The 27,883-nt window shown below is 37.3% G+C and overlaps 1 protein-coding gene across 5 annotated transcripts in view; it reads left to right on the plus strand.

Moving 5' to 3' along the window:
* The window catches only part of NARS2 (asparaginyl-tRNA synthetase 2, mitochondrial), a 136,296-nt gene that overhangs the window by 78,982 nt on the left and 29,431 nt on the right, over nucleotides 1–27,883 (plus strand). For all 5 annotated transcript variants that reach the window (XM_029208121.1, XM_029208117.1, XM_029208120.1 and 2 more), the window contains 3 exons: nucleotides 23,033–23,165; nucleotides 27,024–27,122; nucleotides 27,222–27,259. In XM_029208121.1, the coding sequence (XP_029063954.1) occupies nucleotides 23,033–23,165; nucleotides 27,024–27,122; nucleotides 27,222–27,259 (270 nt within the window). The remainder of the gene's footprint in view (nucleotides 1–23,032; nucleotides 23,166–27,023; nucleotides 27,123–27,221; nucleotides 27,260–27,883) is intronic.

Genomic DNA, 27,883 nt, shown 5'->3' on the forward strand with positions numbered 1-27,883 from the left:
ATTCAACATCTTGTTCTCCAAATCTGTTTTTTCCTTCTGAAGTCCCTATCAGAGGAAATGGCACTACCATTCTTCCATCCTTGTCAGAGCAGCTGTATGGATATCACTTTCAAATGCTTCTTTTCATACACCCTTTGCATCCTTTCAGTCATTTGCTTCCACTTCCCTTTGCTTCAGCTATCCTAAACTGTTTATGATATTCTAATCACATCATCCTGTTTCACTTATTTGTGTTCCCTTGCATATGTTGTTTATTTCTACCTAGAATGTCCTTTCCCCATGCCTTTGTCTAGCTAACCCCTGCACATCAGTCTAAACTCAGCTTAAGCATGATCTCACCCAGAATCCTTACCCGCCTCCGCACCCACCACCCCCATATCTTTCTTGTTTAAATGTCCTTCTTTTGTACGCCCATGCTGCTTTATTCTTACCTGTTTTGTAACACTGGAATCATTAATTTTTTCCTCTATAGCTTAGACTCTGAGCTTTTGAATTTAGGGACTGTGTTTAATTTTGTAACTCTATTAATACAGAATAAAGACTTAAATACCTGTTGGAAGAGGGTTTCTATCAATTTTATTTATTTAAGAATGTTGAGATTATCTGTTTGTATACTTATCTTCCCATTAGCCCATTAGTAAATTCCTCAAACTGTATCTTGTTTCTCTTTGTCTTCTTAGTTTCTATTACTACCACTTATGTGATCCAGGGCTCAAAAATCAGTCTTAATTCAATTGAACATTTGTTGAGAGCCAAGTGTGTGCCAAACACAGCGTTAGGTGCTGAGATACAGAGATCAACAAGAAAGATATGATTCCAACCTTCCTGACCCTATACGGTCTAATGAGCAAGACAGACATTAAATAAGAAATTAGAAATGTAGTAGCTGTTGTAAAAAAGATTGTCCTGAGGGCAAGAAGAGCATATGGCAAGGGAATTTCACCTTGTCTAGGTTGAATTTAATTTAGAGGTAACCTTATCGGTGGAATGATTACATGAGAGTGCATTTTAAAATGTCATTTATATTTAATGACCACTGGCTATTATATTTGGTTTGTATTCTATTGCTTTTCTGTTCTTGGAACAACAGACCTCCAGTTAATACAACTTTTCCTCACCATTATTACGGAGCATTTTATGGTATAGAAAGAATCTTTTAGTTATCTCAGTACATGTTAATCTGTATTTGGCAGTGGGACATCTTTTGGTACTTTTATGTCATGTTTGATAGTCATTCTTGAACGAATTTTATTTATCCAAATCATCAAAAGCTAGAAGATTATCTGGCTTCTCTGTCCTGTTCCTTTGTCCACTTCCAAATACTTAGAATCTTTTGTTATACTTTATATGAAAAGGTTATGACTTTATATCCTGTCTGACTTTAGAACAACAGCCAGGATAAGTGGGATATGAATGTTACGGCTTAACGAAATGGTTGAAGTAACTGGATATATTTAGCATAGGGAAGACAAAGGTGAGACATGATTTAATAGTTCAGATCTATTTGGTGGGCTTCTGTGAGAGCCTTGTGTGCAGTTGAGTACAGTTGACCCTTGAACAACATAGGTTTGGACTGCACAGGTCCACTTACCGAAGGATTTTTTCCAATAGTAAATAAATACTACAGTACTACACAGTCTTCGTTGGTTGAATTCACAGATGAAGAACCGCAGACAAGGAGGAACTGCTGATAACAGAGGGTCAACTATAAGTGATACTCAGATTTTCAACTGCACAAAGGGTGGCATCCCTAACCCCGAGTTGTTCAAGGGTCAGCTATAAACGATTTTTTAAAGAACAACTTAACTGAAATATAATTCACATACCATAAAATTTACCCTTTAAAAATGTACAATTCAAAAACAAAAAATAATAAAAAATTAAAATTTAATGTGCAATTCAGTAGTTTTTTTATTCACAGAGTTTTACAACGATCATCACTAATTTTATATTTTCATCACTTCAAAAGAAATTCCCATTCCCCTCTCCTCTCAGCACCTGGCAAACACTACTGAATCAGAAGCAGTGGGAGTGGGCCCCAGCAATCTCTTGTAACAAACCTACCAGATGCTGCTGATGCTGCTGAGGACTACTGCTCTCAAGAAAGACTCTCTGTTCCCTGGTTGATGGGGACCTCTGGTGTCCGGCCATTCTGGTGGGAGAGGGGAGGGGGTTGACATCCATGCGCGAACTCTCAGTGAATCTCCGTTTCCCCCATCCCCTGCCTCCCCATGGGTCTGTGTGTAAGTCATCTTCTTTCTGCTGCAGTATACTCACTCTGTGTTCCAGATAATGGCGTCCATGCTTTGATGCATTGGTCGTCACTCAGCCGTCCGTTTTCTGTCCTCCAAAGATTTGCTGAGATCTCTTGTCTACTGAAGGCCCCCTTCCTGTTTCTTTTAATTTTTTTATTATTATTTTGAGGTTGTCTTAGGAAGGAGTGAATATAAATATCTGTTCTTAATTCACTATTTGAACTTCGTTTTTACTAGCTTGAGAGGTATTAATTTGCTTTTCTTTAATTGCTAGTTAGTTAATGTACTACTTGCTTAATGATTTAATTTCTCTGTCTAAATGTGTTAACTCTGCAGTACCTGTATACCTCCTTGGAATTCTAAACATTGGGTTCTCTCCCCATTTTTAGCATTGCATTCCTTTGTGAGAGAGATTACTAACATGCCTTTTCTCTAGTTCAAGTGTACAGGAGAATAGCCCTACTACTCTTCTGTTATCTAGCTCGCTGAGTTCTTGTTCAGCAGACAGAATATCTGAAGTACTGAGTGCTTTTAAAATAAGCGGTTTGGTGTGAGTTATAAAAAAAAAAACGCGTCAATCCTTTGAGTAATGATAGTTATAGAACTTATTTTGCATGAAATGCAGTGCCTATTGGCATTGTCTAAAAGCAAATGCAGGTTACTATAGTGAGACATCAAATTAATACTTAGTAATTTGACCAATATGGACAGCAATTGGAGCTATTAAAAGCAAGACCAATGTTACTTCTTTAAATTACTGTAGAATCTTGTCCAAATTCTGTTTTGTTCAGGTGGCTTTAATTACTTTTTTAGAAGGGGGAAAGAAAGCTGTGTTGGTTGCATGTTTGCAGAATTTAGGTTGGATTGGGAACAGAGAGAATTTATGTCATTTCGACTTTTTTTTTCCCCCAGCTTGTTTTCTTCTATCTAAAAATATCTGTGGCTATTCATTTATTGAGCACTAATTTTCATGTTCACCCAAATGGCATGTAACCGTGTTGGACACCAAGGAAGCTGTTAAAAATATGGGACAGCCTCATTGATTGACATGTAGAGGGTTAACCAGTACTGTTATGGAATTAATTAGCTACTAAGATAATGTTATCTCTCCCCCAGAGTACTGAATTTGTTAAGTGAATGGTTCTGTTAATTGAGGAGATTATAGTTAGAGACACTTAAGTTGGAATTCTAGCTTCCTTACATACTACTTTTATAAGCTTTATGACTGAGCTTCTACTTCCTAACCAAAAAGATAAATTGTAATGGTGACCTTGCAGAGCTGTTGCGAGAATTAGCTACTATGTAAAGAAAGCCCAGTGTTTATCACAGTTTGACACTGAAATGGTAAGTGCTGTGATGGTGGTACTGATGACAGCTGGGACCTGGAGAACCCAGGGTGATTATGAAGGAGTAGCTAAAGAAAGAAGCCAAGGTGGTATAAGCAGAAAGAGTAGCTGACACCTAGTAATCAAGTTGTTTTACAACAGTAACAGAATTGGAGTTTACGCATAGCAGAGGATTGGGACAAATTGTGAGTCTGCCAGGATTCAGGACTCAGAAGACAGGTTAGAACATCAAACTAAAACCAGTGACTGGAACGAAGGAAGGGGTTAGGACACAAAAATCAGATACCTGTCATAATTTGAAGACCAAAGCAGAAATAAACTATGAGAGCAGTTTAGGTCCTAATCTGTCCTCAGAGCTGTGGTCAGTTATGTCGACAGTGAGGTGTCACTGTGTTCTGGATTCTTTTGTTCTTTGAAGGAGATCATTGCTGTGCCCCTTCTGTGGTTCCATGAGCCTAACTCTTCACCTTTTATACTACAGTTGGGACAAGATTATAATTTAAATAGTTAAGTAATGGAATAAGCCAATGTACAAATAATCTCTTTTCGTTATTGTTGCTTCTCAATCAACTTTATTGAGTATACTTTACATACCAAAAAATGCACCCATTTTACATGTACAGTTCAATAAATTTTGAAAAATGTCTAAACCTTTGTAATCTCCACTGTGATTAAAAACAATACTTTTATCACCCTAAAAAATCCCCTCATTGCCCTTTGCAGTCAGTCTCCCTCCCCATCTCTGTGCCCTAGGCAATGAGTGATCTGTTTTTTCTCATCATAGATTTCCCCTTTCTAGAATTTCATATAGTGTTTATATAATATTTAATTTTTATATAAATGGTATCATACAGTATTTATTTACTCTTCTCTATATGATGTCTTTCACTTAACATAATACTTTTGAGGTTCATCCAGTAGTTTGTTCCTTTATTTATTTTTTGTGGTACGCGGGCCTCTCACTGTTGTGGCCTCTCCCCGTTGCGGAGCACAGGCTCCGGACGCGCAGGCTCAACGGCCATGGCTCACGGGCCTAGCCACTCCGCGGCATGTGGGATCTTCCCGGACCGGGGCACGAACCCGTGTCCCCTGCATCGGCAGGCGGACTCTCAACCACTGCGCCACCAGGGAAGCCCATTTATTTATTTTTATTTTTGGCTGTGTGGGTCTTCGTTTCTGTGCGAGGGGTTTTTCTAGTTGCAGCAAGCGGGGGCCACTCTTCATCGCGGTGCGCGGGCCTCTCACTATGGCGGCCTCTCTTGTTACGGAGCACAGGCTCCAGACGCGTAGGCTCAGTAGTTGTGGCTCACGGGCCTAGTTGCTCCGCGGCATGTGGGATCTTCCCAGACCAGGGCTCGAACCCGTGTCCCCTGCATTGGCAGGCAGATTCTCAACCACTGTGCCACCAGGGAAGCCCAGTTTGTTCCTTTTTAATGCTGAATATTATTCCATTGCATGTATATACAACTTGTTAATTCATTCATCTTTTGGTAGAAACTTGGGTTGTTTCACCTGTTATGAATGAAGCTCTGTGAAAATTAATGTACCTATGCCCATATTATGTTCATATATATTTTCATTTCCCTTGGGTAAATACCTAGGAGTTTCTGGGTTGTATGGTAAATGTATGATTAACTTTAGAAGGAACTCCCAAAACAGTTTTCTGAAGTACCTGTACTATCTGGCAATGGATAAGAGTTCTGTTTGCTCCACATCTTTGACAAAAATTGGTATTGTATTTTTTTAATCATCCTAGTAAGCATATATCTTATTATAGTTTAATTTGCATTTCTGTGATAACTAATAGTATTAAACTTTTTTTCTCATGTGCTTACTGGTCATTCATATATTTTCTTTTATGAATTGTCTTTTGAATTCATTTGCCATTTTTATTAGGTTGTTTGTCTTCTCATTATTGAGTTATAAGAATTCTTTTCCTTTTTTTATTAGTTGAAGTATCGTTATTTACAATGTTATGTTAGTTTCAGGTGTACAGCAAAGTGATTCAGTTATACATATATATATATTTACCTATATATGTATATAGGTTTTGTGTATATATATATATATATATATATATCAATTCTTTTTCAGATTCTTTTCCATTGTAGGTTATTACAAGATATTGAATTTAGTTCCCTGTACTATACAGTAGGTCCGTGTTGTTTATTTATTTCATATATAGTAGTGTGTATCTGTTAATCCCAAACTCCTAATTTATCCCTCCCCCCCGCTCACCCTGCTTTCCCTTTTGGTAACCATAAATTTGTTTTCTATGTCTGTGAGTCTATTTTTGTTTTGTAAATAAGTTCATTTCTCTCATTTTTTTAGATTCCACATATAAGTGATATCATATGATGTTTGTCTTTCTCTGTCTCACTTCACTTAATATGATAATCTCTAGAAGTATCCGTGTTGCTGCCAGTGGCATTATTACATTCTTTTTTATGGCTGAGTAATATTCCATTATATATATCACATCTTCTTTATCCATTCTTCTGTCGATGGACACTTAGGTTGCTTCTATGTCTTGGCTATTGTAAATAGTTGTGCTATGAGCATTCGAGTGCACGTATCTTTTCAAATTCAAGTTTTTGTCTTTTCTGGATATATGCCCAGAAGTGGGATTGCTGGATCATACAGTACCTGTATTTTTAGTTTTTTAAGGAACCTCCAGACTGTTCTTCATTGTGGCTGAACCAATTTTTATTTCCACCAACAGTGCAGGAGGGTTCCCTTTTCTCCACACCCTCTCCATCATTTACTATTTGATGACTTTTTGATGATGGCCATTCTGACTGGTGTGAGGTGATACCTCATACCTCATTGTAGTTTTGATTTGCATTTCTCTAATAAATAGTGATATTGAGCATCTTTTCACATGCCTGTTGGCCAGTTGTATGTCTTCTTTGGAGAAATGTCTGTTTAGGTCTTCTGCCCATTTTTTGATGGAGTTGTTTGTTTTTTTAATATTGAGCTGTTTGAGCTGTTCGTATATTTTGAAATTAATCCCTTGTTGGTCGCATTGTTTGCAAATGTTTTCTCCCTTTTTGTCGGTTGTCTTTTCGTTTTGTTTGTGGTTTCCTTTGCTGTGCAAAAAGCTTTTAAGTTTGCTTAGGTCCCATTTGTTTAGTTTTGGTTTTATTTCAATTACTCTAGGAGTCAGATCCAAAAAACTATTGCTGCAATTTATGTCAAAGAGTGTTCTGCCTATGTTTTCCTCCAGGAGCTTTATAATATCTGGTCTCATATTTAGGTTTTTAATCCATTTTGAATTTATTTTTGTATATGGTATTAGGGAATGTTCTAATTTCATTCTTTTATATGTTGCTGTCCAGTTTTCCCAGCACCACTTATTGAAGAGACTGTCTTTTCTCCATTGTTATATTCTTGCCTCCTTTGTCATGGATTAATTGACCATAAGTGTGTGGGTTATTTCTGGGCTGTCTATCCTGCTCCACTGATCTATGTGTCTGTTTTTATGCCAGTACCATATGGTTTGATGCCTGTAGTGTTATAGTGTATTCTGAAGCCAGGGAACATGATTCCTCTAGCTCTATTCTTTTTTTCTCAAGACTGTTTGAGAAATAGTCTTGGCTATTCGGGATCTTTTGTGTTTCCATACAAATTCTAAAATTTTTTGTTCTAGTTCTGTGAAAAATGCCATTGGTAATTTGATAGGGATTGCATTGAATCTGTGGATTGCCTTGGGTAATATGACCGTTTTAACAATATTGATTCTTCCAATCCAAGAACACAGATCTTTCCATCTGTTTATGAAGTTATAAGGATTCTTTATATGTTCTGGATACTAGCCCTTTATCAGATTTATGTATTGCAAATACCTTCCCCCAGTCTGCCTTTCCTTTCCATCTTTTTTACAGTGTCTTTTGAAGACCAGAGTCTTTTATTTTGTTGGTGTATACTTTATCAGTTTTCTTCCTTATATGATTCATGATTTTTGTATCCTATTCAAAAGGTTGCACAGATTTTCTTCTGTGTTTTTTCCCTAGGAATTTTATAATTGTAGCTTGTACGTTTGGGTTTGTGATCTCCCTACTAGTCTGTAAGTTCCTTGAAGGTAAAGGTCATGCCTTATTTATGTCGACATTTTCCATAGTGGTTAGTAGCCTAATAACTATTTGTTGAAGAAATAAATAAATTTGACTTTATGGTAGAAAATGATGATTGTAAGGTAAGGACACATAGCTAGGCCCTAAGCTGCTGTATCTATTTCTTCTTGGCTGATATGATCTGTGGGCTTGAATTACTTATGTGCTTTTGACTTATTTCATCAATCTCTTCTAGTTGGGGAAAAAAATATCTCCAATCAGAAAATGCATTAATGCACTTGGAATAATATTATATTCAATTTATTTAGATATTTTAAAGTACCCTTATTATATGAAAGAAAAATTTCATTTTATATTCCCATGTTGTTGGTATGAATTCTTCTTTGTATGAATTCAGAAATTTTTGTGTCTTTTAAGAAAAATCAGTATTTTAAAAACTCACCTGTAAGCTATGTGCATGAATTATAGAAACCACTGAAAAACTTCTGTGTATTTTACTTTACCAAAATAAATTTACTTCCTTTTCTACAAAATAAAAGGAAACTTCATCTTTGCTCCTCTAGAAGAAATTGCTAATAAAGAAACTCAGCCATGGTTTTTGCTTCTTTCTCACAGTAGAAATTGTGAGAAAGAATTTGTAACAAATAAGCTTAGTAACATACATTAGTTGGTATTCATATTATTTTTGTTTCTCCTGATGTCAATCCCAACTTGATCTCTCATGATATACCCCCACACTGAAAAAAATAAAACCTGTGTTTTGCCACTTGAAACAGGTTCATAGGACAGTAAACTGCTGTGCCACATAAATCTCTACAGTTTGGAGAATGTGCAAAACTTGAGCCATCCATATTTCACATTTAAGAGGCTGATTTAGTATATGAATTATGATAGAGATTGGGAGATAAAGACAAAAACCTAAAGTTTTTGTTTCTGGAACATCATTTAGTGACCTTCCTTAGTTTCTTCAACTGGGTAATTCTGTGCTTTCCCCCTGATTCTACTTCAGGACAGTAGAGTATGAGATTCAGTGAAAACATTTCAACTCTAGTCAGACAGTACTTCAGGGACTGCTGTACAAGGAAATACCTCAAAAATTTTCGTGCATGCCCCCTTGTAGCCAAAATATGTGTTTGATTTGATAATGGATTTCATATATAGTTGTTGAGGATTGGGTGTGACTTGGGAGTTTGAAAATAACTGCTCAGATCCAAATCCAGAGTCTCTCTACATTTTGTGTCAATCATACCATGATCTATATCATTAAGAATATTTGTTTTTAGTATCTATTACAGCACTAGCTGTTTCTTTGTAGCATTGAGAGACGTATTTATAAGTGAAGCCAAATCAGAAGATGGAGGCAGTATCCATTTCATCATGTATCTGTTTTGGATATTCTTTCTCAGGGAGCTACGACCATTGGAGAATAGTTCATTTATCCTCATCTTGATGATGAATAAAATGACTTATAGTTTGCTCACTTTGAGTAAAGAACCTAGAAAAGCCTGATTCTGAGAGTTATGCACTCATATAGATGGAAAGTTAACAAAAGTTGCAAGTATGGTTTACTGAATAATTCTGCCATTGTGCATTAATGACTCTGAAAGTCATATCAGAAGAGGGGAAAAGAGGTCTGGTATGGCAGAGCAATACATGTGGGAAAAACAATATGTGTGACTGGGCACTGGAACAAATTCAGAAGATGTACCCAACAACTCTCTCCTCCATTGATCCCTTTCCTCATGTTCCATTGTCTGAATGCACATTTTTTTCCCAGTTGATTGTCTTCTGCATTTATTGAGATTTCAACAGTTGACTTCAGTGCTGGACAGCAGAACTTACTACAGTCACGGGAGTGCTCTGATCCGCACTGACCAATATGGTAGCCACTAGCTGTATGTGGCTGTTTAGCATTTGAAATGCAGCTAGTGTGACTGAGGAACTGAATTTTTATTAATTTTATTTAAATTTAATTAGTGTAACTATAAGTAGCCACATGTGGCTAGTAGCCACCATGTTGAACAATGCAAACTTACCATGTGCTGTTTGGCAGTTTCTTTTGCCCTTAGCATAGTAATGATGCTGGGAAAATGTAGGTGTTCAGTATGTATTAATATTTTTTGAATCAAATTGAATATACAGTCAGAAGGGAAAGGTCAGAAGCTTGAAGAACTCAGTGGTGGCTTGGTAGGTGTTGTGGGCTCTGATGCCAATGCCTTCCCTTTAAATTTTAGTATAATTTTGTTATTTTATGGTTTCAGTGTGTCCCATTAGCTTGCCCATCCTGACTCTTTTTTGATGTCTAAATATTGCATAGACACAAAATTAAACATCTTAAATAGATGTATGGGTAAAACAAAGAATAATGATACAATCAACACCTGAGTCCCCCAAAATGCTTCATTTCTTTAGTCTCCTGTATATTCTTTTCTAATCACGTCCTCCTCCCTCCCCATGAAAACTAGCTACTAATCTCAATTTTGTGTTTATCATTCCTTTCCTTTATGGTTTTATCACTTATGTTCATATTTATAAATAATACACAGTTTAGTTTAAAGGTTTTTATATTTTGTATAAATAGAATCATATGTATATATTCTGTGACTTAGTTTACTCACTTAACATTATACTCCTCAATTAGATCCATGCTGTGTAATGTTTTCACTACTGTAGGGTATTCCCTTTGTATGAATATGCCAAAAATTATCTATTTTACTACTGGTGGATGTTTTTTCCTCATGTTTTGCTAGTGCATACAGTGCAACTGTGAAACAGATTTAATTCGTCTTTCACTTGGTACACGTGTGAAAGACTTACTGCAGGGTCCAAAAGAACATTTCTCTATTCTGTTTGTGTCTGTCTTCATCCTCTTCTCCTCTTCCCTCCTTCCTCTGCCTCCACCCCCTCCCTCTCCCACTCCCCCACCTTCTAGAATTCAGGGAAGATGAATGCAAAGAAATAGAGGCTTTTCTGTATTATTCCTGTAAGCTAAATGCTCCTTTGAAGGGAACTTGCCTCTGTTTCTAGTCTGCCATGATCCCTTTGTGCTTTTATGTTTATAGACCAAGCTCTGATTTGGAATCTGTCAGGAATATTAGAAATGTTGTATTTCATTCTTAGTCCATAGCTTTTATGCAAATCGTACCCTTTTTGTGAAATAACACCTTTTGTATCATTTGTACCTTTTACTTTCAATCATAATTGGTAATTAGAAGGTCTAGATCAGTGGTTGGAATGTCTCAAGAGCTTTTTTAAAAATACAGATGCATCAGATTTCAGCTCAGGTCCCCAGAAAAGCAGATTTAATTGTTTTTTCTGGGCATCAAGATTAGGGTTTTGTTTGTTTGTTTTGTTTGTTTTTTTAACTTTTTATTTTATATTTGAGCATAGCGAATTAACAATGTTGTGACAGTTTCAGGTGCACAGCAAAGCGACTCAGTCATACATGTACATGTATCCATTCTCCCCCAGACTCCCCTCCCATCCAGGCTGCCACATAACATTGAGCAGAGGTCCCTGTACTATACAGTAGGTTCTCGTTGATTATCCTTTTTAAATATAGCACTGTGTACATGTCAATCCCAAACTCCCTAACTATGCCTTCCCTTCACCCTCCCCAACGCCCGTAACCGTAAGTTCATTCTCTAAGTCTGTCTCTTTCTGTTTTGTAAATATGTTCATTTGTATCATTTCTTTTTAGATTCCGCATATAAGCGATATCATATGATATTTCTCTTTCTCTGTCTAACTTACTTCACTCAGTATGACAGTCTCTAGGTCCATGGTCCATCAGTGTTGCTGCAAATGGCATTATTTCATTCTTTGTTATGGCTGAATTATATCCATTGTATATTCCATTGTATATTCCATTGTATATTCCATTGTATATATGTACCGCACCTTCTTTAGGTTGCTTCCATGTCTTGGCTATTGTAAACAGTGCTGCAGTGAACATTAGGGTGCATGTATTCTTTCAGACAATGTTTTTCTCCAGGTGTATGCCAAGGAGTGGGATTGCCGGGTCATATGGTAGCTCTATTTTTAGTTTTTTAAGGAATCTCCATACTGTTCTCCATAGTGGCTGTACCAATTTACATTCCATTCCCACCAACAGTGTAGGAGTGTCCCCTTCTCTCTGCACCCTCTCCAGCGTTTATTGTTTGTGAATTTTTTGATGATAGCCATTTTGACTGGTGTGAGGTGATATCTCATTGTAGTTTTGATTTGCATTTCTCTAATCATTAGTGATGTCGAACATCTTTTCATGTGCCTCTTGGCCATCCATGTCTTCCTTGGAAAAATGTCTATTCAGGTCTTCTGCCCATTTTTTGATTGGGTTATTTGTTTTGATGATATTAAGCCTCATGAGACGTTCGTAAATTTTGGAGACTAATCCCTTATTGGTCACATCATTTGCAAATATTTTCTCCCATTCTGTGGGTTGTCTTTTTGTTTTGTTTATGGTTTCCTTTGCTGTACAAAAGCTTTTGAGTTTAATTAGGTCCCATTTGTTTATTTTTATTTCCATTACTCTGGGAGACAGATCGGAAAAGATATTGCTGCGATTTATGTCAGAGAGTGTTCTGCCTATGTTTTCCTCTAGGAGTTTTATAGTGTTTTGTCTCACATTTAGGCCTTTAATCCATTTTGAGCTTATTTTTGTGTATGGTGTTAAAGAGTGATCTAATTTCATTTTTTTACATGTAGCTGTCCAGTTTTTCAGCACCATTGTCAAAGAGACTGTCTTTCCACTATCGTATAGTCTTGCCTCCTTTGTCTTAGATTAATTGACTGTAAGTGCGTGGGTTTATTTCTGGGCTTTCTATCCTGTTCCATTGACCTATCGTTCTATTTTTGTGCAGTACCATACTGTTTTGATGACTGTAGCTTTGTAGTATAGTCTCAAGTCAGGGAGTATGATTCTTCCAGATCCATTTTTCTTTCTCAAGATTGCTTTGGCTATTCGGGGTCTTTTGTGTCTCCATACAAATTTTAAGATTTTTTGTTCTTGTTCTGTGAAAAACTGGCTTTGGTAATTTGATAGGGATTGCATTGAATCAAGATTGTTTCCTGAAGTATTGATACCATAGATTATTCTATGCAGCCAAGATTGAGAACCACCCTAGGTCACTTGTTCTCCAAGTGTTGTCCTTGGACCAGGAGCGTCAGCATCACCTGGCAACTTGTAGCAATATAAACTCTCAGGCCTACCCTAAGACCTACTGAAGCAGAAATTCTGAGAGTGGGATCCAGCAAGCTGTGTTTTATCAAGCCCTAGGTGATTCTAATCATGCTAAAGTTTTAGAACCACTGCTCTAGGTCATCTAAGCATTTCTAACAAAGCCTCCATTAACTCAAGTTTAACCTTTTAGGATCCACAGTGTTATGTGTTATCATTTTTTGTAACCTAAAATGGAGTGAAAAAGTATCCTGATTGACCATCAAAGCTTATAAATGACTGTCCCCTTTCCACTAAGGAGGGGCTGTAGATAAAGCATAAGACAGAAAAAAGCAGCTGTAAGTGGTAGGAAGTGACACTTGCAGACATAACAAGTGGAAGAAGGAAGGTGTATCAGGAACAGCCACCAAGAATGAAATGACCTCGTATAGAGAGGCAAAAACCAATCAGGTAACAGTGACATTAAGGTACAAAACTTCTCTTTGGAGCATATGGTCGTGTTTTGTGGGTTTATGGGACCGTTGATCACCTGCGCTGTACTTTGTTAGTTTTGAAGAGTGCACACATGCAGCACAACAGAAAGTGGGCCATGGAGTCAAATTGTGTTGGTTAAAACCAGCTTTGCTATGCTGCTCTGTACTAGTTACTTAACTTGTCTAAGCTTCAGTTTCTTCCACTGTGAATGAAGTGAAATCACCTGCCTTATAGAGTAGATAGCACCACTTGCTATCTCCTTACAGAATAGCAAGAATGAAATAAAACGTGTAAAGTGACTAATGGACAGTTAGTTTCAATAAACTTTTTAAAAATTCTATTTTGATAAAATTCAGTACACATAACATGAAATTTGCTTTTAGTGACATTGTATAACCAACACCACTATACAGTTCCAGAACATTTTTGTCACCCCAAAAGGAAACCCCATACCCGTGATGCAGTCATTTGCCATTCCCTCCTCTCCCTAGCCCTTGGCAACCACTTTTCTGCTTTCTGTCTCTGTGGATTTGCCTAGTCTGGATATTTCATAGAAAAGAAATCATACCGTACGTGGCCTTTTGTTTTTTGGGTTTTTTTGTTTTTGGCTGCGTTGGGTCTTCGTTGCTGCGCGTGGGTTTTCTCTGGTTGTGTCCAGCGGGGGCTACTCTTTGTTGCAGTGCGTGGGCTTCTCATTGCAGTGGCTTCAGTTGTTGTGGAGCATGGGCTTTAGGCGCACAGGTTTCAGTGGTTGCAGCACACAGGCTCAGTAGTTGTGGCTCGTGGGCTCTAGAGCACAGGCTCAGTAGTTGTGGTGCACGGGCTTAGTTGCTGTGCGGCATGTGGGATCTTCCCAGACCAGGGCTCGAACCCATGTCCCCTGCACTGGCAGGCAGATTCTTAACCACTGCGCCACCAGGGAAATCCTGGCCTTTTGTATTTGTCTTTTTTCATTTAGCATCATGTTTTCAAGGTTCATTTATATTGTAGGATATATTAGTACTTTGGTCCTCTTAATGGCTGAATAATATTCCATTGTATGGATATACCACATCTCTTTTATCCATTAATCCATTGGTGAACATTTGGATTGTTTCTACTTTTTGGCTACTATGAAAAATGCTGCTTTGAACACCTACATACAGGGAGTTTTTTGAACACTTCTTTTCATTTCTTTGGTGTTTGTACTCAGGAGTGGAAATGCTGGGTCATATGATAATTCTATTTTTAACTTTTTAAGGTATCACCAGACTTTTTCACAGCAATTGCAGGATTTTACATTCCCACCAGCATGTGCAAGGAGTTTCTCCACATCCTCACCAACACATGTTATTGTCCGTTTAAAAAATTATAGCCATCAAAATTTTTTTTAAGTATATTGATTAGTGATCTTAACTTTTTTTTAAGGTAGTAGTTCTTAATCAGGAGTTCACATAATAATTACTTGTAGAACTTTTAAATATACTCATGACCAGAACCCTCCCTAGATTTTCTGAATGGAAGTCTCCAGAGGTAAAGCTCAGAATTAATAGTCCTCCTTAAGAATCATTGCCTAATGTAGTGGTTCTCAAAGTTTGATCTGGGGCCCTCTGAGACCCTTTCAGAGAAGTCCTTTGAGATGAAAACTATTTTCATAATAATAGTAAGCCACTATTTTGTGTCTTTTTCATTTTTATTCTCTCTTGAGTATACAGTGAAGTTTTCCAAAGTCTTCATAACATGTGATAGCAGAACAGATTGAATGCATAAGCAGTTATGAGAACCCAGCTGTCTTCTATTAAGCCAGATATGAAGGAGATTTACAAAAATGTAAAACAGTGCCACTCCTCTTACGAATTTTTATTAAAAAGATGTTTTTATGACATAGAATGGGTTTATCATTGTTTTTAAATGAGTTAATAAATTTTATCAGTTTTAATGATAGATATTGGTAGACATAACCTACATAAACAAAATCTCTTGCACTGACTGAAAGTATAAAGAGATGTTGAGACCAACCAAATCAGAGCTGTAGACCTTTGGAAAGAAAGGAGATGCACACACAAAAAAACAAAAACAAACAAAACTCTTACCCATTCGTTGAACACTTACCATATAGTTAATATTACATTAAACTTTTTACATATTGTTTCATCTTTATAATAACCTCATGACAAATATATACTTAACTTCATTTTCACATGGGAAAATTTAGTCTCAAAGAAGTTAACTTGGCTAGTTCATAAGTGGAGGGCCCAGAATTTCAATTTAGGTGTTTAGAGTACAGGCTTAACTTAATCACTGTGATGACCTTTAAAAAGTATGGGTCATCAGTACAGGACTTGAGCCCAGAAAATTGTTGACAGTTCAGTGCCATAATGACTCATCTACTGCTACAGTATCAGGCCTCAGAAAACCTTTGAAATCTTTGTAGACTTAAAATAACATGTAAATACCATGTGGTGCATGTACCTAAATTAAAGTTTTCACATGGTCTCTTTCATGGTCCTCAGTACAAGGACTGCTAAATATGAGAAATACAAAAGGGATAATCTAGGCAAGGCATGAATAGATGCAGTTGACAAAATGTATACCTTTTTTAAAAGGTGATTTTAGTATCTTGTTAAAAATGTGAGGACAAATACACAGTTAGAAAGAACAATTAGTAAACTTTGACCCTTGAGAAAAGTGTTATTTTCTGGGACTTCCCTGGTGGCACAGTGGTTAAGAATCTGCCTGCCAGTGCAGGGGACACGGGTTTGATTCCTAGTCCAGGAAGATCCCACCTGCCGTGGAGCAACTAAGCCCGTGCACCACAACTACTGAGCCTGTGCTCTACAGCCCTCGAGCCACAGCTACTGAGCCCAAGTGCCACAACTACTGAAGCCCACAGGCCTAGAGCCCGTGCTCTGCAACGAGAGAAGCCCGTGCACCGCAGCAAAAAGTAGCTCTCACTCGCCACAACTAGAGAAAGCCCACACATAGCAGTGAAGACCCAACACAGCCTAAATAAATAAATTTATTATTTTTTTAATGTTATTTTCTAAATTCAGTCAGTCCTCTGAAGAGTCCATCATTACAGGAATGATGAAGTAGCATTACTTGTCTTAACATGTTGGTATCCACTCGCAGAAGCCAAAGAGGCAGGTGCTTCTCTGTTTACATAGAATAAGACTAAGGGAAATTTTTTTCATGTGGTAATACTTTAGTTTCTCAAAAAGTAAAATCTTTGCTTACTAGAGATGTTCATCTGATCTAGTCCTTTTCAAAGATATACTTGTTGCCTACAGAGCAAAAATAATATATGGGCAGTCTTTTCAAAAAACTGATTCTTTTATCGCCTAGTGCCTTCTGTGAAAAATTATTTCAGGGAATAGCAGAATTTTTTGCTTAGTAATTGATATTCTGTTTACCACCTTCCTCTTACTCCTCTATCCTCACCCCCATCCAGTGCTGTTTCAAAGGTTCAAAGTTTGGGGATCAGCATATTTTACAGAAAATCAGTTAGTTATTTGACAAATTTTAATTGTCTAGTGTGTGTCATGCACTGGGTTAAGAACTGAGGATACTATAAGGAACCAAAAAATAGATAAGGTCATTCATGAAATTTACAGTCTAGTGAAAGAGATGGACATTAAACAAATAATTACATCTGTATATGTCATTTATTTTAATTTTAAGAGGCTCTGTGAGCAGTAGTACATGGTGTTATTAAAGACCCTAATGGGAGGATTGACCTGGAAGGTTGGAAGAAGACTGAAGCCAGTGTGGGGGTCAGGGGAGGCATGAGTTCTGTTTGTGACAAGTGAAAGGACTAAGTAGGCGGGTGTATGCTTCTGGAGCTTAGAGAAGAAGTCTGGGCAGGAGATACAAATTTGTGAATTGTGTGCCAATAGGTAATTAATTGAAAATTAATTGACGGAGGTGAGATCATTTAAGGAGAATGTATACAGTGAGAAAAGAGATTCTAGGACTACGGTTCAAAGAGTGCTAGTGTTTAATGAATAGCTAGTGTATGTAGAAGGAGACAGAGGTGGAGATCAGATAAATAGGAAAACTAGGAGAATACAGTGTTAAATATTCCAAGAGGAGAGAGTATTTCAAGGAGTATTAAATAAAATTCAGACTCTCTTTACCATGGCTCACAAGGAAGACCCTACATGTTCTGATCCCTTCCAAACTCTTTGACCTCATCTCTTACCATTCGTCTTGCTGCTGTCCTGCTTCTGTTCTTCAAACTTGTCAGGCTCTTTCCTACCTTAGGTCCTGTGTGCTTCATAATCCCTTTGCTAAATGTCCTTCCCCCAGTTCATAAGCTCACCAGAGAAGAGTAGCCAACCCTCCAGTCCCTTTAGCAGGATTGTTGTCAGACTCTATCGAACTTTGAATCTCATTATACAATTAAGATTAAATTTGCTTGGACCTCAAATTCAGTTCTAAATCAGATACTTAGGACATGTTAAAGGAAATTAATTTTGCAGAAATGTTTAGCAGTTGTGGTAAAGAAGAAATTTTTAGATTTTACAGTGCATCCTCGCTAAGACATCTTGTTAAGAGTTGATGGTGAGAGCTACATCTCTTTATAAACCCATTCACCAAGTGTACTATTTCAAGATAGAGGAAAGGGGGTAAGCTGAAAAGGAGGTGTCTGGTGTCCACTCTGTTAGGCATGTAGAAGCAATGAGTGACAAATATGTCACAGTATTGATAATCCAGTGGATACAAAGCAGTAGTAATATAGATGATTGTTTTCTGGATGATGGGAATACCACTTGACAAAGACTGTTTTAAAAGTCAGTTTAAAGTTGTCTGTGAGTTCACTTCAGTTCAATGAATGTTTCCTGAATGACGGTAGGGAAGTGATAGGAGGTTGGGAGTGGGCGGCCTTAGGGAAAGTTGCTGATCCCCCTTATGCTGAAGGATAAGTTCTTCCCCAGCTAAAAAGGCAGTAATTCCTCTTTTCTTTCAAAATATAAAGATTAGCTCTTAAATTTCAGGGCCAGAAGGAATAAATGGCAAAGCAATCAGTGACTACTTCATAATAATCCACTTGCCAATTTAGGGCTTCATAAAACGCCACACAAGGGAGAAAGTGACCTTTGCAGAACCATTTTTTGGTAACTTTACTTTTTATTTTTAAAAAGCCATTTTTGTAGCTATCTTAGCTGATGTGTATTGAATGTACTTTTGTTATCTTAAACATCAACTCCAAGCTCATGGACTTTCCATATATAGCTTCCCTTTCTCCATAATTGGCACAAGAATGATTCTTAGTACTGAGTGTTTTCTTTCTCTGCTGCTCTCTTCTCACAGCAGTACTGGCCTTTCACCTGGTTTTGTATCTTATTTTAGTAATGGCCTCGTTCTCAGATCTTATTTTAACTATGGCTTGGGCCAAGCCTTGCTGCAAATTGCTTTCATGTGTGTGGAAGACGGAGGAAAAAGAAGAAATCAGCGTAAATTAAAATAATAGTGATTTCACATGGACCTAGAAACAAAATTATGTAAAAGATACTAGAGAATAATGCCAAACTGCCTGCACCTCCCACTCATGTAAGAATTTGAAGACCAGAAAGGCTAAATGTCTTGCTAAAGTTTACAAAATATTGATTAAAATTTATCTTCTCATTATTTGCATGAAAGCAACATATCCTAGGGAGCTATAATTTTAATACATAAAACAAATAAGCTATTCACAAGGAAGAGAAATATACCAAACTACTCACCCTAGTTATCTTTGAGAAGGCGGGGAGTGCATATTACAAATTTTTCTCTTGTTTACTGGGTTTGTCCATGTTCAGTTATGAGCATCATTATTTTAATATCATAGTGAAGGCTGTGATCATTAGAGTCAGAGCTAGAGTTGAATCTGGCCTCTACCACTTGTTAGGCTATGACTCTATGACTTTTGGAAAAGCTTCTTAACCTCTCTGAACTTCAGTTTCTTAGACTGAAAAATAGAAGTAACAATGTATCCTTTATTGAGTTATAATAAAGGAGTTAACTGTAAGGTTCTCACATCTAATGCCTGGCCCACAAGGAGCACTTGCTAATGGTAGCCACTATCACTACTACTACTTTCACTACTGTATTATAGAACACTGGACGCTGACCTGGGGTGATCTTTATTGAATGATTTAAACATTTATCTGCTTAACAACTTGATGCTAAATTAGGGAATTTGTCAACATACCTTCCAGCTTATTTTATCTTTTTGTTAATTCAGAGAAAGCACCACGGCCATTGATTTTTACTTTACCCTATTAGAATAATACTTAACTTTTGGGTACCACAATTAGAATCTAATCCTTACTAAAATAAAAATCCTTGATCCTCTTCTATATTTTATACAAGAGAGTTTACCCTGTATTGCTAGAGAAAATCATTAACCGTTGTTAAATAAAAAATCCCTATTGTTAAATATCTTGGAGCTCCCTCCCTATCCATGTGAGAAGTAGGTGCCCTTGTGACTTGAACCTGTAGTTCTTTTTAGATACCGTTGTTTTCTCTGTATCTAGTACCTTAATACATATATAATGTGTCTCTTTTGAACAGCAATCCCATTGGCCTCCTTGTATTTCAGGATGATAACTGCCCATTTCTTAGAAGTCTTCCTCAGAGCCTCCAAAGTAAATTCCACCTATGCCATGGAGTTTCTATTCATGCCCTGGAAAATTTCAATAGAATATTCTTTGTTATTAGTGAACATGTATGTACAATTTCCTGTGATGCAGTGCCAGAAAAGAATGTCATTTTATTTATTTAAATATACTATTGCCAACCTACCTAGAGATCACATAGTCATAGATTAGAAGCTCGAGGTCCTGTAATTTTTGAATTTATTGTTTGGGGCAGACCTAAATTGTTTGACCCATTTTAGCTATTGAGTAACAGCCACAGTAAAATATATCTGAGTATTTTTCTGTACATTATTTGTAATGTTACTGTTTATAAGGATGTTGTGCTTTTCCAGTTTACAACTGAAGAAGCCTGTCACCCTCATTATTATTCATTCAACTTGAGCACCTGTTTTATCTTAGGCACTGAAGTTGCAAAGATGAATAAAACATTTTTCCTACTGTAGAATATTTCATAGTTTATTGAGGGAGAAAGATACAAAATGCACAATTATATTTCTAAGTGATACAGTCTGTATAATAAATGTATAAACAAAGTGTTACAGTCATAGAAAGGAGGGAACAATGAATTTGGGGGTGTATGGTAAGGTTACAAAGAGAAAGTGACATTTAAGTCAAGTCTTGAAGGATGGATGGGAATTTGCCATTTGGAGAGAGAGGAACAAAGGACGGGCTCTGCAGAGAGGGGACAGCCAATGAAAAAGCCTAAAGGCATGTGGGGCATGTAAGGAGAGTATCCTCAGTGTGCTGGAGAAAAGACTTTGTGAAGGAAGGTCCAGTCAAAGTTAGGAGTTTGAATTTTAACCTTTGAGTAGGGGAGAACCATTGAAGATTTTTAAATTAGGGCTGATATAATCAGATTTGAGTTTGAAAACTTATAGTAGTTTGGGACTGGAGGAAGAAAGGCAGGTGGCAGACACAAGAGTTGACACAAGACAAAGTTGTGGAAATAAAGAAGAGTCTCTAGATCTGCAAGAGTTTCCCTAGGTATAAACAATATAATTCTGTGATCAATATGATAGGGAAGTGTGTGGGCAGTGAGGGAGGGATGGGGATCTGGTTTGGGTGACGAGGTGGGTTAGCTAAGATTAACAGAGCTGGGGAAAATGTACTGTTCATTATTTTGTTTTTGCTTGTTTTGGGGAGCAAGGCAAGAGTTTTCGTTTTGGACAAGGTAAGGTCAGTGTTTTTAGGAACATTCTAGTAGGCAAGTCTGGATCTGAATCTTGGGAGAGAGGTTATATAGTAATATTTTGAATTCTTACGGTTTGTTTTTCCATTAAAAACTAAGATTCTTGGAGGGTAACTGATCATGGTCTCAGAAAGGTGGCTGTAGAACCAAAACATAAATTCCTAAGCTTCTTACCAACTAGGCCTTGACTGAAATGGCCTTTGAAAGAAAAAATAAATCTCATGATTTCCACTATAATTGTTTTACTGTTTAATTTCCCACAGTATCTTTACTTAAAAAAAAAACAACACAACAAAAAAATACTGGTATGTATATCTACAATCCGTTTTCTGTACTGTTTTCTGATCTTGGTATTATTTGACTGATGATAAATGAAGAGTGTTGAGGATAACAGCTAAGGAGCCCCGAACCTCTTGTTTTGTTCTAGCAAAACCTTAAAATTCAAAGATTACTTGGTCCTCGGGACTTCCCTGGTGGCGCAGTGGTTAAGAATCCGCCTGCTGGGCTTCCCTGGTGGCACAGTGGTTGAAAGTCCGCCTGCCGAAGCAGGGGACATGGGTTCGTGCCCCGGTCCGGGAATATTCCACATGCCGCGGAGCGGCTGGGCCCGTGAACCATGGCTGCTGAGCCTGCGCGTCGGGAGCCTGTGCTCTGCAACGGGAGAGGCCACAACAGTGAGAGGCCCGCGTACAAAAAAAAAAAAAAGAATCCGCCTGCTGATGCACGGGACACGGGTTCGATCCCTGGTCCGGGAAGATCCCACATGCTGCAGAGCAGCTAAGCCTGTGCGCCACAACTACTGAGCCCAAATGTCACAACTACTGAAGCCCGCAGGCCTAGAGCCCATGCTCAGCAACGAGAGAAGCCACTGCAATGAGAAGCCCACACACCGCAATGAAGAGTAGCCCCAGCTCACTGCAACTAGAGAAAACCCGCGCACAACAACGAAGACCCAACACAGCCAAAAATAAATAAGCAAATTTTTTTTAAAAAGGGGGCTTCCCTGGTGGCACAGTGGTTGAGAGTCCGCCTGCCAATGCAGGGGATACAGGTTCGTGCCCCAGTCCAGGAGGATCCCACATGCCGCGGAGCGGCTGGGCCCGTGAGCCATGGCCGCTGAGCCTGTGCGTCCGGAGCCTGTGCTCTGCAACGGAAGAGGCCACAACAGTGAGAGGCCCGCGTACCGCAAAAAAAAAAAAAAAAAAAAGAATGAAGGTGTCATGTTCGCTTCTCTGCAGAAATTTAAAAATAAGAATTTTTTCCCCATTTATGTTGTTGAACTATAGCCCTTCTTGAAAACCAGAGAGTAAAGCAGACAGTTCTTCAAAATCCACCCCACCCCCCAAATGTCAGGGCTCACTGAGCATTGATTAAAACTCCTAGGTGGGCGTAAAGGACTTGAGTAGGCCTAACAAGGCAAATCACCATACGTATCTGATAACTTTTTTTCATATATTTAGAAAATGATTGGCTTGCCTTATCCACATGAAATTCTGCTTTTAACTGTTACTATCTAGATTCTCTGTGTGGCTTCTTGGGCTGTGGTATTTTTCCTTTACTTTGTTCTCAATTGCTGTGAAATGTAGTTGCCTGCTGTTTAAGGCAGCTGCAGTAGAGTGCATCCAGAAGTGGTTATAATTCTATATTTAGTAAGCCATAGGGTTTGTAAAGCATTTGCAAATTCCTTTGGAATAAAATGGTTTCTATAAATGTAACATTTTTAATGAAACTATTATAATCACCCATTAAAGAAATGTGGCAGCTAATATGTGTGGATTTGTGGACAAGACAGAGGCGCAGAACTTTTTTTTTTTTCTTAAGAGCTTACTGAATATTTTAAATACTTAAAATTAATCATGTGAATCCTATTTTTACACTGTTAATCTTGAATTGCAGAGCTTTTACTCAAGTGTTTACCTTTGGTCCAACATTCCGAGCAGAGAATTCTCAGAGCCGGAGACACCTGGCAGAGTTTTATATGGTAGAAGCAGAGATTTCTTTTCTTGAGAGCCTTCAAGATCTCATGCAGGTAGGTACTCAAGTTTTAAAATAGTTTCTAAATATCAGGCATCTGTGACATTAAAATGCTTCTGTATACATTTTTACCTCTGACATCTGTGCCTTACAGGTGTTCATAGAATGAAGAAGATGGAGAACTAATTAATAAACATCTACTGAATGCTGTTAGTGTAATAGTTTTTAAAGTACAGGAGTCAAACAGATTTAAGTTCATGTCCAAGCTCTGCCATTAACTTTGTTATGATGTTACCTAACCTTAGTGATCTTTAGCTTCCTCAGCTATAAAATGAGAATAATAGTAGCTATTTCATTAGGTTATTGTGAGAAGTAAATGAAAGATTATGTATGTATAATGTAAAGCATCCAGTATGGGATCCAGCACAAAGCAGGCTTAGTAAATAGTAGCTCTTGATATTTGCTAGGCAAATAAACAAAACGTCTTTATAGTTAGAGAAACATGTCTATAGCTATAGTATTAGAAAGCATCCACAGGAGCTGTCAGAGCTCTGGGACAGGGATGAAGCTGGAGATATAGTCAAGAGTCAGCTCATGAAAGAAAGACTGTATTTAAATGCCATGCTGAGGAGTTTGAACTTAATCCAAAAGATAAAGGAGAAAGTTCTCAGCTGGGAAAGGCCATGGTCAGAGTTATATTTTAGAAGTATCTCTCTAGCAGCATTATGAAAAATGATTTAGAGGGAGATAAAAATAGGGGTGGGAGCCTTTTCAGGAGGCTGTGGCCATAAATCCATATAGAGCACACAAGTCTGGAGATGGATGGACCAGGATTTGATTATTAGCTCAATCACTTACTGGCTATGTGACCTAAGACATGGGACTTAATTTCTCTGAACCTCAGTTTTCTTATCTATAAAATGGGAATAATAATTCCTATTTCATATGTTAATTCATAGGATTAGACAGATAATATATATAAGGTACTTAGCATAGTTCATGACACTTAGTAAGTACCCAGAATGTGTTAACTGTTGTTATGAATTCTCTATCCACTACCATTTTGGTTAAGATCTTAGTTTGGAATTCTAATTACAGGATGTTTATTTTAGCAGTTTTCATCAACTCTTACTTCTTTCATTCTACTCTTATTCACCCAGTAAATGACCCAATTCCACTTAAAACAGAAATACCATGTATACTCCCAAATAGAATGGAGTCACAATTTTATTATCCTGTCTTAGGTTGGATTTCCTAGTAAATAAACCCTAAAGCAGAGATTTGTGTGCAGGTATTACTGGGGAATGCTCTCAAGAGAAATATCTGTGAGGAAAGGAAGAAAGCAGCATTGGGCAGAGGGACAAGTTAAACTGTGATGCATTTACAAACAGATTCCTTAGCCAATTCCCTGAGAAACTTTGGAGCTAGAATGGTCTTTCATAGTTGTCCCATAGGAGGGCAAGTGCCTCCTCCTGTGAGCCAGTCATTGGATGCGGGCTAGCTTGGGAAGGGGTTGTAACCTTGGGTAAGGCAGTCCTCCTGGCCTGGGCAGTTCCTGAAGAGGGACCCAACTATGTACCATCAGCAGTTACTGTTCCTAGCGGATAAAGATCTTGGTCCTAAAGGGATGTTGTGGCCACACACCACAGTGTCCACTTGCATATACCCCTTTAACATCTCCCACCAATTTCTCTAGACCAGTGTCCCCAAGGGGATATTTTTGGTGTCCCTACTAGGATGTGGGTGGGGGAGTAGGGAAGACGGGTTGCTACTGGCATCTAGTGGGTAAAGGCTAGGGATGTTGTTCAGTATCCTGCAATGCACAGCCCCCTCCCCGCCAGCGAAGAATTATCTGGCCAAAAATGTCAATAGGAACACTGTTGAGTTAATCCCTTTCTAGATTTAGGGATTCAGAATCTGAGCCTCACCAAGTCAGTAAAATTCCGTAATCAGCTTTCAGTTTGAGCTCACCACCCAATTCTTCATTATTCTTTCACTCAGGCAATGAGAGTATTGTAAAGAATGGAACCACGCGTTTTACCTCCTATTTCTGCCTTGTCCCTGTCTCCGCTGCCCAATATAATACCAGAGGGAAAGATTATAAAGATAATACATAGATTGTTAGAATTTATTAAACATCATAATATTTGCTCTATAATTATGTATTCTATAACTGAGTAATTCTTATTTATTTGGTCGTCCACTGAGTGGTACTCAGGGCATACACTATTGAATAGTTTAATTAATTGGAATATAAACTTTTTCCTAAAGACAGAAGAAAAAGGTATATTCTTTCCAAAAATAAACTCCTGCTTCTCTCAGTTTTCTCCCTTTGATAAATTGAATTCTGTGGAAATTATTATCTTGATGAAGAGCAGTCTCTTAAATACAAAATCAGAATATTATAACAGGATATTTTCCTCTTATGACGTATAAGCAATTAAATATTATTATTTTAATACTATTGAGAAATATATATTTTTAAAACATGAGAGTTATGTTAACCCTTCAGTTAAGTTTCTGTTTTATTATAAATATATTTACAGAGTGTAGTCTGAAAGTCAAGGTTAGAAAAGCCAGTGATATCCTTCTTCAAATGGAAATGTTCTACCCTTGAAAGACACTGCTTTAACAGCCCCAGCTGTTGAAGTCTTCATCTTACCGATTGTGTATTGTGTCCCTCAACAATGCAAGCATACTATCCAATCTACCTGTTCTTTTTTCCTCTCAATATACATTGGCTTTTTGCAGTGATTGAGGGATATAACGCTTCATAAATCATTCAGTTACTTAGTGATTTCTTTATCTCACTGCTAGATTGAAGGTGGTTATAGCCTCAAGTCAAAACATCTTTAGCCTCCCTTTGCTCTTCTTTCATCAGGTTATTCCTTACTTCTCTACAAAATATATGTATAATATAAAAATGCAAAGTATATATAAAAAGAAATGAAAAATATTTTATATATGTACATAAGTCTATCTGGTTGTCACTTGATAATTAAGTTCTTTCCTATATCTGACCATGTTAAATTACTCAGACGCTTATGCCCCACTGTGTTTCCAGTGTTGATAGGGTATCCAGTGATTCAGAGAGGAAAGGAAGATACCTGCCTGTGGGGCAGCCTGGTCTTAATTCATGTATGTGTCTTTATGAGGACATATCTGAAAATCACAATATGATTTCATTGACATCAAAACAAAAATTTTAGTTTGGATTAAAAATATTTTAGAAATATTTTTCATTCCAGTCACTTTTTTCTTCTGAGAACAAGTTTTTCCCATAAGACTTTTATGGACACCCCTGGTAGAACGAATTCTTATACACTGATTTGTGTCGTTACTTTATACTTTAGCAAAGCAAAAATGTATGTATTTAGATGTAGATAGATCTCATTGCTTCTCTAATCTTAAAGTTTACTTTCATTTACCAATGACTGAATGAAGCACTTTTCAAAACATTCCACTCTTCACAACTGATGTTTGTTGCATGCTTCTCTGAGCTGGGCACTAAGCTAAGTCTTATACATGGATTATCTCATATAATTTCTCACAACAATCCTGTAAGCTAGGTACTGTTAACTGTCCTGACTCTACAAGGGAATATACTGAAATTTAGAGAGGCATCAGTTTGTTTTAGCTGTTCATTTGACAGCCCACTTCAATACCAGTATTGAAACTGTTAACAGAAGGTTCAGACATGGTTCTTTCTTTTTTTTTTTTTAACCTTCTCTGAGAAGTTGTGATGCTCCCTCTAATCAATCTGGAAACTGAATTAACTTGCTGTAGTATATTCAGGAAGTAAGAGGCCTAATGGATTTATAGCCATTGAAACCTGGACAGCAGTCCTTACAGGGCCCTAAACAGGTTTTCCATGAAGCTTACATGTCAGGCAATTCTGTATCATTTCTCTTAGGTTATGGAGGGCCTCTTCAAGACTACAACAATGACAGTTCTCTCGAATTGTCCTGAAGATGTTGAACTCTGTCACAAATTCATAGCTCCAGGCCAAAAGGTAATTAGCTTTGTGGATGAAGCCCTTTAAATATGTTAATTACATGTAAGGAATATAATTACATTTAATAAATTTTCTTTTTTCTCTTTTCTTACCAAGGACAGATTAGAACATATGCTAAAAAACAACTTTCTAATGTAAGTATTTATACTTTCTCTGAACTTTATTCATAATTTATCATCGTATTTATCACACTGTATTAAATTTTTTTGTTTGTATATCTTCTTATCACACTCCCTAGACTCAAGGAAAACCAGTATTTTAATTATTTTTATAGCTCTTATGTCTGGTTCATAGTTGATAATCAGTGTTTCATGAATAAATAAATGAATAAATCATAGCAAGATAATGTTCATAGTAATTATTAACTATATTCCTACAATTCAGACTAATTCTTTAGTAATCAAAATCTGGCTTGATTAAAAAACATGCTTTTAAGATAGGTACATGTAATGTCTGCCCCTCTATTTTTCTCTTATTTCAGTCTTCCTTCTTTTTCTTTACCTTTGCTTGCTAAAATCTGAAAATATATTCTGAATTGTTTTTTTAGCCACTATTTTAAAACCTAAAGATCTGTGTTTTAAATATAGCACATACATTATTGCTTCATTTCCACTATAATCCTGTTCAAGTAGAACTTGTTATTGGACTGGTGGTTTATTCAACCAACCATATTAATCAGATAGGCTATTCTTTTCACAGTTCATTATGAAACACATACTTGATATGGAAAAAACAGCAAGCAACTTCTCATATGCAGT

Source organism: Monodon monoceros, unplaced genomic scaffold (genome assembly GCF_005190385.1).
Source record: "Monodon monoceros isolate NGI ecotype Baffin Bay Population unplaced genomic scaffold, NGI_Narwhal_1 Super_Scaffold_7, whole genome shotgun sequence".
NCBI lineage: Eukaryota > Metazoa > Chordata > Mammalia > Artiodactyla > Monodontidae > Monodon > Monodon monoceros.